Here is an 11,571-nt window from a genome sequence, read left to right on the forward strand (position 1 = left end):
TGAGAGATCAGTGACCTTTCAAGAACAATAAAAGATTGTTCCCAGGGGAAAAAAGGAGTCGCTTCCCCAGGCATGTGGAGATCCAAGTGTTGCTTTTGTTAAAACATCAACCAGTCTAGAATCCTTTTGTATATTTCTGGGATCAGCTATTCATATTTTGTTACCTGTCTTGAAAGACCATCACCTCAGGCTACTTTTAAGGTATAAATATGTTCTCAAAACATAGCCGCTGTGTACAAAGCCCAGCTCAGATACATGGCTACACTCTGTGTATGTTGAGTGTCATCCCCAGACTTCCCAGTCTGAGTCATTCCATTCCATGGTCTTCTCTTTCAACAGGTAAATATAGCCTCACTGCAACCCCTAAAACTCCACTATCCCCTTTCACTTGTCTATTTTGGTTAGCTCTGTATGTGGTGTGTGTTTCAATTGCTATCTTGTGCATTTGCACTCTGCCTATCTTCCAAATGTTGTGCATGTACTGTGTGTCTTGGCGAACCTATCACAGGGTTTTCTTGACAAGATTTGTTCAGAGGTTTGCCATTGCATTCCCCTGAAGTTGAGAGAGTGTGATTTGCCCAAGGTCACCCAGTGGGTTTCATGGCCAAGCTGGGAATCAGACCTTGGCCTCCAGAACTGCAGTCCAACACTCAAAGACTCCTTAATTCACCAAGAATATGGATTCCCAGTATGTATTGGTATATATTAGTGCTTCCTGGTCTAAAAGGTTACCCACGCCTCTTGCAAGCTAATTTCCCCAACGTTTGAATTATTGCTGACAGCTGGTGGGGGATTCCCAGTCCCTCCCCCTTTTGTTTTGGTAACACCAGCTATAAACCCCATTTTGGGTATCTTCCAAGGCTGTAGATAAAAGAGGAACATCCACTCTGTGAACCTGGTGCCTTTCATGGAGAGGTTTGGAGCTATGTCATAACGAAGACTTTTACTTATGAAAAAACAAACCCTCCTGATTTCACTATATTTACAATCAATGGCTGTTCTCTCCACTGGTTTCATGTCCAAGTTCTGTAAACCAGAGAGGATGTCCCACCAGCCCAAGCCAAAGTGAAAACTTATATTGCAAAGTATCATTCCTTGCCTCTCCTCCAACTAAAAATAAATGCGCAAAATGAGGATGTGCACCAATTTATATAATGCAACAGACTACAAAATCCAACTATTTATGGTACAGCTTTTTATTTCTCAGATAGTACAAAATATGTTCAGTCCTGGTTTTCCCATCAAAGCACTGTTCTTGATTTTACTACATGTGTACACAGAGGTACGTCCTATTAAATTCAATGGGATTTCCCCCCAAGAATGTTAAGACTGCAACCTGTTCAAAGATGTCACGGTTTAAAGAAAAAGGAGTATCCAAAAGCTGTTTGATAATAAAGTACTTCTCTGCAAACTGACCACTTCAATGATACAGGTTAAAAAGTTGGTTTAATAAAAATAGTCTTTGATTTGTACATACTGTACAGCTTTAGTTTAAAAGATGTAGCTATATTTATTTTTCAACGTGTACAAAAAAGAGGCCAGCCAGTTTAAAAATGTTTGTTTTGTACAGAGAAATTACAGATGGACAAACTATGAAATGCATAATCCTTGAATGTGAACTGTAAATGTTGAGATCCTTTCAACTCACACACCTCAAAACCCTATAAATGTTTCTTTTCACAGAGGAATTGCCACCCAATCGCACTCTGAATCACACAGTTAAATCTCAAGACCTGAAAGCCACTAAAGACCTTCATAGGTGTTCCTCCCTTTTGCCTCTGGAAGTGGCTTTTCTTCCCCAGCCTGCTGCCACCAGCTCCATCTCCCCTTAATTGGAGCTATCCTCAACCAGGCTTCTTCTGAAAGGAGAGCAGAATACAGACCCAAAGTCCCTTTTGAGTCCCCACCATTTCCCTCACTGGGAAGGAAGTAACTGAGGCATAGATAAACAGTTAGTCACAGGTATGGACCTTTGCTCTTTTAAAAGAAAGTGAGGATTGAGCTTCTTTGCTGAACCAGGCCTAGGAAATCTAACAGACACAAGAGCTACAGTAGCAGAATCTACATAAAACACTCTTAAACACTGGATTGCAACAGCAAATAAAGATGATGCTTGCAACTGTAAAACACAATAGCAGCCTAGTTTGTTTGTGGATTCTAAATATGCTCAATGGACAGAACAGCTAGATTCTGTTCAGTATTGAAGAAGACTGCTTTGTCTTTGACCTTTATTGTATGTCATTCCTGTATCTCTTTTTCTTTCTCCTCTCTCCCTCTCGCTTTACCTAATACAGATCCATTTTGTATTGTATTTTTAAAACGTATAAATAAAAACTGTCTATTTCTATTGTTTAAGCTTTAAAAAAAAGAAAGAAAGTGGGGATTTATTAAGAGAAGATAAAAGTTGCATTCACATTCCCTTGAAGGAGGCTGTAAGTATCATAACATCAAAGGGCACTGGCAGAATCATGGGTACGAATTTAACAATCCAAAAGAAAAGAAATGAATCTGAACAATCTCTGCCAAGTCACTTCTGTTAAGTACAGTCGGCCCTTCTTATACACTGATTTTTCATACATGAATTCAAGCATCTATGGTTTGAAAATGTTAAAAAAAAGTATAAATTTCAAATATCAAACCTTGATTTTCCATTTTTTATATGGGACACCATTTTGTTATGTCATTATATTTAATGGGACTTGAACATCCACAGATTTTGTTATCCACAGAGGATCCTGAAACCAAACCGCAGCATATAACAAGGATCCACTGTGTCTTGATTCTGGCTTTCATAGACTCAGGGCTTGAACAGACAGGCCAAGCCTGTGCTTTCCTGGCCCCAGTGCTCATCCAGGTTGGTCCCTGGATTGGCACGGGAATGGACAGGTGTTTACATACCCATCTACGCACTGATCCAGGACCTGCACACTGCTCCTTACCTTGCTGGCCATTGATCTGACTAAGCTTGCCAGTCTGATGCAGAAATGGAGCACCTGGCTGAACTTATGTGGCCAGGTGCTCCATTTCTGTGTCAAATGGGGCAACTGGGAGGCTTCTCAGGCTGGCCCTCTAAAGAGTATGGGGATGTGTGTCTTAACAGTCCAGTTGTGCCACAGAGTTTCTTAGAAACTCCATGCAAAACCAGGGTTTAATTACCCTGGAGTAAAGGCACTTTACTCTGGGGTGAGACTGGATCTTCCGGATCCATGTCTGGATAGGCAGAATCGGATTCAATCCTGCCCCAGGGTTTTTGGTCTACGTCATCTAATCTAGATAACGCAAAGCTGGGAGAAAGCCAGCGCAGACATCATGCCTAGTTATATCTAAAACCACCTATGTTTTTTTGTTCTGGAAAGCACTAACAAACAGCCCTAAATTCTGGCCAGGCCAACAATGACCCTTTATCAATAAACAATTGTTGTTGCAACAAACACAATGTTTTAACATCTGATAGGTTACACAACAAATTACATTTATTTAGTACTGCATTTAGAGGTATGGACAGGATACTTGAGGCATATATGGCAGTGGATTCAAGGCTCATAGTTTAAAAGGTGTTTTTGTAAAGTGCTAAACATAATTATAGAGAAATTAACTTTGCCGTTATTAGTTATGGGAGCAGGGCAAATCAATGATTTAATGCAATCCAAATAAGATTCTATTCCCTCCATTAATTTTTTATCCAGTTTCCAAATTCTGCACTGACATAATTTATAAGTTCCGTCGAGTATTTTCAAACGCGCGTTTAAGCATCCAAGAAAAGACAGAGGGTAAGTGACCAAGGGAATACAAACACAGCAAACCGAGAGTTCTCAGTATGAATGATTTTCCATGTCTCCCTTTCTGCTTTGGGTGAGCAAAATTCTTGGGGGGATAGGCAATGCCCTTATTTTGCCCCCACCCCCCTACACCCCTGTAACTTTGTAAAAATTTCTTAAGAATCCAATGAGGTTCTGATACCCAACAAGAGACTGGAAATATATTGCTTTCAGCATACTCTTATAGCAAGATGTTGGAAAACCAACTAATTCAAAAGTACACTATCTGGGATGCTATCCGAATGAAGTACTGTGCCCTGCACTACAATTTGCACTATGGTAAAATCCAACACAACTATGCTGGCAGATGATTGTTTTCATCTCTGTTTGCCATACCTTGGACTTTAGGCCAATGCCTCTTGAACGAAGACACAAATTCATCCAACAGTAGAAACACAAGACTATTAGAGGAAATAATAATAAAGAAATGCTAGAACTGCATCAGCTTCTTAAAACTGTATGCATAGCTAACATGATGAAACGCATTGATTTAGTTTACTGAAATATGTCAAAATCCAACAACAATTACATGTCAAAATTAACAGAGGGTTGTATCCCAGTTGCATTAAATCCATATTTTATTTTACCATTCTGAAAATCGATTGATGTGTTTGTGGGGGCGTTCCCACTTGGCAGATAAAACGGATATTGGCTCGCTTCTGATTCGGATTAAGTTCCGGGAACAATTCGAATTTTATCCATCGTTCCCTTACCAAAAGGGGCAAATTACTTCGATTCATTTAGACCCTGTTTTGTTCCCATTTATTTTAAACGCTTTTTTTAAAGCAGATTAACTTGCTCCCCATTCCCATTTGTGTCCACAAGCTGTCAATCAAGTGCATAGGCTTCAGACGTCCACAAGTCTAGGGTTTTTTTTTATTTTTAGGGCAGCCAATGAAAATTGGCTGCTCCAAGGCTCTTCTGTTGTGTCTCCCCAGACTAGGAGGAGGCTTTGCAAATCGGATCAAGGAGGAGAAGGCAGCGGGCTTCATTATTGGGGAGAGAATCTTTGGGGAGAGAGAAGATAGGCTCGATCCCCCCTCGATCCCTGGGCGTCCAGGCTCTCCATACTCCCCAAATCCCTTGGCTCCCCATCTCCCTGGGCTGCTGGGGGCGATCAAGCAGCATGCACTGCAAAGCCATCCATAGTTCCTCTGGAAGGCCTCTCCCCCAAATCCCTTGCCTCCCCCATTGCTCCCTGGGCTGTCTGGGGGGCGATCAGCAGGCATGTACTGCAAAGCCCATCTGCTGCTCAGGCGCTCAGGCCAGGGTCAAAAAAGAAAAAGAAAAAAATAAAAAAATAATAGTTTAAATGGTGTTCAATGGCTCTCCTCACACATCGTTCTATGAATGAGGAGCAGAGGGGAAGTTGCAATCCACCGGGGGAAAGTCTATGTGAATTGAAGAAAATGGCACTGCCGATGCGAGCAGAAGAGAACAAAAAGGGTGACACCACCAGGCCAGCCCCTTGAGCGCTGCTCCTCCCATCTCAGGTTCCCGAATCAGACACCCTTTCGTTCCCATTCGGATACCGCGACTAATCCCGCTTTTAAAAATAACCCGCGTTATAACCTACTATTTTTTTAAAACCGTTTATAGGGTCTTATTCAAATTATACGATATAATTCGATTTTGAATCGAATCGCAGTGGAAACGATTCCGGGGCATTGGGAACTAATTCGGGCATCAGTGGGAACGACACTTCTTAATTCGCTTCATGATCCGCTTTTATAGGCAAGTGGGAACGCAACCTATGTCCATTAGTTTTGGAAATAAATATCCCTCCCCCACATTAGAAAGGTGTCACATTCTTATATATAAAAATTTGAGAAAATATCCATCTTTAAAGTTCCAGTGCAAAATTCCTCCTTGTGGAGAAGGTTGCATGAACACTGCTGCTCAAAAACAGAGCAGACACCAGTCCACTTAAGATGTAGCGGAGTATTATCTGTATCATCAGCCTGCTTCAATAATACTCCACATGTATTCCGAAGCAGCTCCTTTGTAAGTTCCACCATATCTAACACAAGTGCTTTTCCCTTTGACGCTGATTCCTTTTCAGTTTTTAAGGTTTTTTCACTTCTAGAAGTATCTGAAATGGGGATCACAACAATATATTAATATACAAATCTGTTTATGCTACACCATGTTATAACCATGCTAGACACAATATAACAGATTAATACTAAGAGTAGAATTCAAAGATATCACCATGCTAGTCTGTAGAATCAGTACATAGAAACAAAAATTCAAACCATATTATACCAGGATTTTTTTACTGTTTGAATTACCTCTTGTCATTAGATAAAGAGATCTTGTAGCACCTTTGAGGCTCATGCTGCCCATTTCTTTCTTTCAGTTAGTCTCAAAGGTGCTACAAATCTCTTTATGTAATGGCTAAGAGGTAATTCAGACAGTGAAAATAATCCTGGTATATATGGGTTGAATTTTTGTTGTCACGTGCATTTCAAATGCACCTAAGAATGTTTTCGTTTGGGGGAGGGGGGGGGGGGGGTTGCCAAAAAAACTGAGGATAATCAATCTTGAGATTTTTTCAGAGTTTTCCTAAAAGACTTGTATTGTCAGCTGTGTCAATAACCGATGTGAATAGCCCTGCGAATAACACAAAACTCTGCATGCCCTGAACGTGTTTCGAATACATCTGCATCAACTCCATAGTTATGCTTAAAAAAAATCTGAATAACCCCAAGGAGTCGCAAGAGGCTGCAAATCTGATTTGAGCTATAGCAGATGAATCTTCTTGCTTTGGGGCTATTTTCCCACTCAAAATCACTCTTCCCAAAACACTGCAGCTGGACAGCTATCCATATATACATATTCTTCTATAAGATTTAGTGGTGAGGGTATTTCTGTGGGAAAGAACATTAAAAAAGGTATGCAGAATCACATGTCATGGCTAATATGGCCTGAGATTTGCCTTCATTTATGTTGCTTCTAGAATACTACCAAATATGGCACTCTTATCTCCCATCTAATTATGCTGTTTAATTCCACAAACAATTTTCACAAAGAGAACTGCAAATAGTATCTCCCTTGCCAGGCACCACCTGGAGTAACATGTGCCACTGCCAATGACTGAAGATGTGAACTACAGTAAGTATATAATGGAAGCAAATGAACTGGGGGCAAGGAGCCAACTCTGCCACTAAGACTAGGGTTGCCACCACATTTAAGCCAGCAGGCTCATTTGGATCTTTGTTGTGTGTGTGTTTTTCCAGGAGGCAAACTTGGCAGAAAAATATGCCAAAGGTTTCCAAGTACAAGGCAGAAAAGTAGGGTCTGAAGTGGAAAGACTAAAGCCTTTCTTTGCTCCAAAGATCATTTCAAAAACAAAAGGAACTCAAAGACAAGTCATTGCCCAGGCAGAGGTGGTGTCTGAGCCCAAATGACCCCACTGTACCTATCTGCCCACATAATGCTCCAAATAATATCCTTTTCAAAGAAGGCAAACAAGTAATGATCAAAGGAAGACTCTGCCCACAGACAACACCCGCACACAATGGGATATCAGGGTACAAAGATAATGTTTCATATTGTTTTATAAAAGAATGTGCAGACACACCTGCCTTCGTTTTCTTCCAAGTTCTTAGCTGAATCTTCATCAGGTTTTGGTCCATTAAGACCTTCTCCTTTGAGAGATAAATCTTGATCTTCTAATACATCTAGCAAATGAACATTAAAAAGGGATTCATCCAAAAGCAATAGTAAAACATATTTAAGTCATTATTAAAATAAATAGATCTTATCTGTACCAATACAGGAGAGTGACTATTTTCACTATAACTCCAAGACAGTGTAACTGGCTACCTGTTGTTGCTGGGTGCCTTCATATCTGACCTGATCACAGGGTTTTCTTGGCAAGATTTGTTCAGAGAGGATTTGCCACTGCCTTCCTCTGAAGCTGAAAGAATGTGACTTGCCCAAAGTCACATGGTTGTCTATGGCTGAGCAGGGATTCAGATCCCACTCCCCAGAGTTCTGGTTCAACCACTATACCACATTGGCTCACTTGCAACCTGGCATGTGTACTGAAAGGACTCTAGCCATATGTGCCTCAGGTTATTTGTTTTTTTCTCTGAAGATGTCAGTCACAGTTGCTGGTGAAACGTCATGAATAAATTCTTCTAGAACATGGCCACACAGCCCGAAAGAACCATAAAAATCTATGGATCCTGGCCGTGAAAGCCTCCAACTTCACATTTTAAAAAAATGTACGTCCTAATTGCAAACCATTTAAATTTATAATATCTTTCGTCAGCAGAGGCAGACCAATCACTTCAAATATGTCCAGGACCTGCAGGATTAATTCCTGCTACTATCAGACTTTCCTAACTTGCATGTGGCTGATTTTCAGGCTCTTGTAAAATGAAGGCACGATCGAAGCAACCAGCAAAACACTGAACCAGAACAACTGAGACCACAGAATTGCGTGTTATGTGAGAAACAAGAGAGGGGAAATAACTGCATCCAGTACAGCTAGAGTCCAATAAAGAAACACCAAAAAACAGGAAGTTTCAGGGTGCATAGGGAGAAAGAGAATATAGAGATGGAAGAATTAAGAGCAATGGGACTAAAGGGGTTCTCAGCTGTGTGAAGCTGGGTACCTCTGGCTAGTAGCTTTATGAAACAGGCAACCTGCTCCCCCACCTCACACTCCTCACCTTCCCTCTTTTTTTCTTCCATATTCTCTGATACACATCTGGAGTGATTAAGGTTCTGTGTTTCCTCCAGAAGACCATCCTCAGCACTGCCTAAAATACAGATAATAAAAAGCCAATTAAACTCAAAACCTAAAACTAATTAATCAAAAGAGACATTATGCAATTTTTACAGCACATATATTTTATAACCCTTTTACATTTTTTTCAAATGAACTAATACTATTCTTCAAGGGAAATACTAAAGAAACAACCATGGTGTAAAGGGGATGATAGTGCATTGACTTAGAAACTATAAGTTCTTGACTTGAAGACCCAGTATTACATTCAGCCCTCCACTTTTGCGGCTTTCAAATCTGCAACAGAAGTAAAGCATCTTTGACTATTCACAGATTTGATAAATATGTTCTCTCTAGGAATCTCTCAATCCTTGAGCATGACTCTATGGTCAACAACTGTCAGAAGTCATGCTGGAGAACCTAGATATTCCTAGAAACAACACTTGTCTAGGCATCTGTAGGTCCACTACAATTCTATCATCAGCTTCCAGTAGATGTTGAATACCTTAGGGTTCACTTTAGCACAATAATTCATCCACCTCTCAGGAGCCACCTCCTATCAGCACTTAATCATCTGATTTGTTGCTCAGTGGTCCTGTTCTTCCTCACACAGAAGGTGATGATTTTGAAGAGAAGATGCTCTATTTCACACAAAAACGTTCCAGATGAGCAAATACTGTAGATTTCCAAGGTTCTTCTTGCTGAAGAGGAGACCATTCCAATTGAAAAGGAACCTCCCCCTCTTCAGAATCATCATTTTCTGTGATAGGAAAGCAGCAATGGAGCATCAATGGGACCAGGCATCCTGTATTGATAGTAGTATGGTGACCCCTGAATAGGGCTGCTGAGGAACCAATTTCAAAGGAACACTAAAACATAAAATTTAAAAAATATTATCCTAAAATAAAATTTTTATTTTTCTTTACGTTTCTATTTATATTTACCAAATTCAACCAATTTGGGCAGAAGAATAAAATATTAATTGGGAAGAGAAAGAAAGATCTACTTTTAGATTTTGTAAAAACAAAAAAAGTTGATTTGGAATTAGAATAGTAATAATTGGGGAAGTGCTTAACCCAGGGGGGGTGTGTGTGTCAAGTGACCCTTTCACAGGAGTAGCCTAAGACGATCGGAAAACACATATTTCCAATGGTCTTAGGAACCGAGTCACCACAATTTTATGGTTGGGGGTCACCACAACATGAGGAACTGTATTAAAGGGTCATGACATTAGGAAGGTTTAACCTCTTGTGTTCCTGCACTTCCCTCTGTACCTGTTTTCTTCCTAATATAGGAAACTGGGGGGGGGGGGGGTGTTGCTTTTAGAAAGCAGGAAAAGAGGCATTTATTGTACAAGACATTCTCTGTGTGGATGAGGGAAATTTGGCAGTCAGAAGAGACGATTAACTGGAGATGTTACATAATAAATGCTAAAAGTAGCAGATATCAGAATGCAAAGAGAATACTCTAGATTGTTTTATGAATGAATACACAGACACACCTACCTTCATTTTCCTCCAAGTTCTTAGCTGAATCTGAACCAAGTTTTGATCCCTTAAGAGCTAATCTTTCTTCAAAAGATTGTTCTTGATTCCTTGGTGCATCTAACAAATGAAAATCAAAAAAGGAAATCATCCAAAAGAAACACCAAAACATACTTAAGGCATCATTAAAATCAATAGGTCTTATCTGCAGTAATACAGGAAAGTATCTGGCTGCCTTCACTATAAGACAGTGATATCTGTAACCTGTTGTTGCTGTGTGACTTCAAGTCATCTCGGACTTATGGAGACACTATCACAGGGTTTTCTTAGGAAGATTTGTTCAGAGGGGGTTTGCCACTGCTTTCTTCTGAAGCTGAGAGTGTGACTTGCCCAAGGTCACCCAATGGGATTCATGGCTGAGTAGGAATTGAAACCCTGGTTCAATACTCAAACCATTATGCCATGCTGGCTGCCTTACTTGTAACCTGGCATGAGTATCAAGAGGATTTTAGCAATATGTGCCTCAGATTATTTGGTGTGTGTTTTTTAAAATGTCTGTTTTAACTGCAAACCATTTAAATGTATAATTGTATCTTTAGTCAGCGGAAGCAGACTAGTCACTTCAGATATGTTCAGAACTTGCAGGATTAGCTTCAACTACGACCTGTCAGACTTTCCTAGCTTACATATGATTTTCAGGACAATGGCTCCTGTTAGGAAGGTGTTTCTTCCAGCAGAAAATCCTCAACAATGCCTAATGAACAGTTAGGAAAAAGAAGCAAACTGCTACATGGAAGTTTATACCACGAGAAGATCCATATTTGCTTTCAATATGTATATATTTTATTTTGAATAATAACAATAACAATACTACTGTAATGATAATAGAAGCCAAGTCAAAACAATTTCCTATACATTTTCCAATCTAAAAGTATGTGTGTGTTTTTACACCACACATATACGAGAGCCAGTGTGGTTTAGTAATTTCCACCCTAGAGACAGGGGATGAATCCCCACTCAACCACAGAAACCCACTAGGCGACCTTTGCCAAGTGACACTCTCTCAGCCTCAGAGGGAGGCAAAGGCAAAGTCTTTCTGAACAAATCTTGCCAAGAAAACTCTCTGATAGGTTTGCCTTAGGGTTGTCATAGGTCATAAATGATTTGAATGTTATGTTACTCTTTATGTTCTTCTCATGAACTAATACTATCCATCTAGAGAACTACTAAAGAAATGTATGTAGTGAAGAAGAAAAGTTGATTGTACTGATTTGGTAAAAAATAATACTTTAATCTAGGCTGCTGCCACACTGCAATATTAATACATCTTTGACACTGCTTTAACTGTCATAGCTCCATCCTATGGAGTCATAGGATTTGTACTTTGTTGTGGCTCTTTGACAGAGAAGGCTAAATATCTCACAAAACTATAACCCCCCGAATTCCATAGCATTGCACCACAGCATTAAAGCGGTGTCAAACTGCTTTAATACTGTAGTATAGATGCAACCCAAGTACAGCAGGCCCTTGT

The 11,571-nt window shown here is 40.0% G+C and overlaps 1 protein-coding gene across 1 annotated transcript in view; it reads right to left on the minus strand.

The window, feature by feature from the left end:
• Window positions 1–5,776: 5,776 nt before the first annotated feature.
• Window positions 5,777–11,571, minus strand: part of CD58 (CD58 molecule) — a 64,804-nt gene continuing 59,009 nt past the window's right edge. Inside the window, exons 7-10 of the mRNA XM_042455792.1 lie at window positions 10,062–10,160; window positions 8,501–8,590; window positions 7,402–7,501; window positions 5,777–5,910 (exon numbers count right to left, since the gene is read on the minus strand). Coding sequence (XP_042311726.1) covers window positions 5,901–5,910; window positions 7,402–7,501; window positions 8,501–8,590; window positions 10,062–10,160 — 299 coding nt within the window. The 3' untranslated portion in view covers window positions 5,777–5,900. The remainder of the gene's footprint in view (window positions 5,911–7,401; window positions 7,502–8,500; window positions 8,591–10,061; window positions 10,161–11,571) is intronic.

Source organism: Sceloporus undulatus, chromosome 2 (assembly GCF_019175285.1).
Source record: "Sceloporus undulatus isolate JIND9_A2432 ecotype Alabama chromosome 2, SceUnd_v1.1, whole genome shotgun sequence".
Lineage (NCBI taxonomy): Eukaryota > Metazoa > Chordata > Lepidosauria > Squamata > Phrynosomatidae > Sceloporus > Sceloporus undulatus.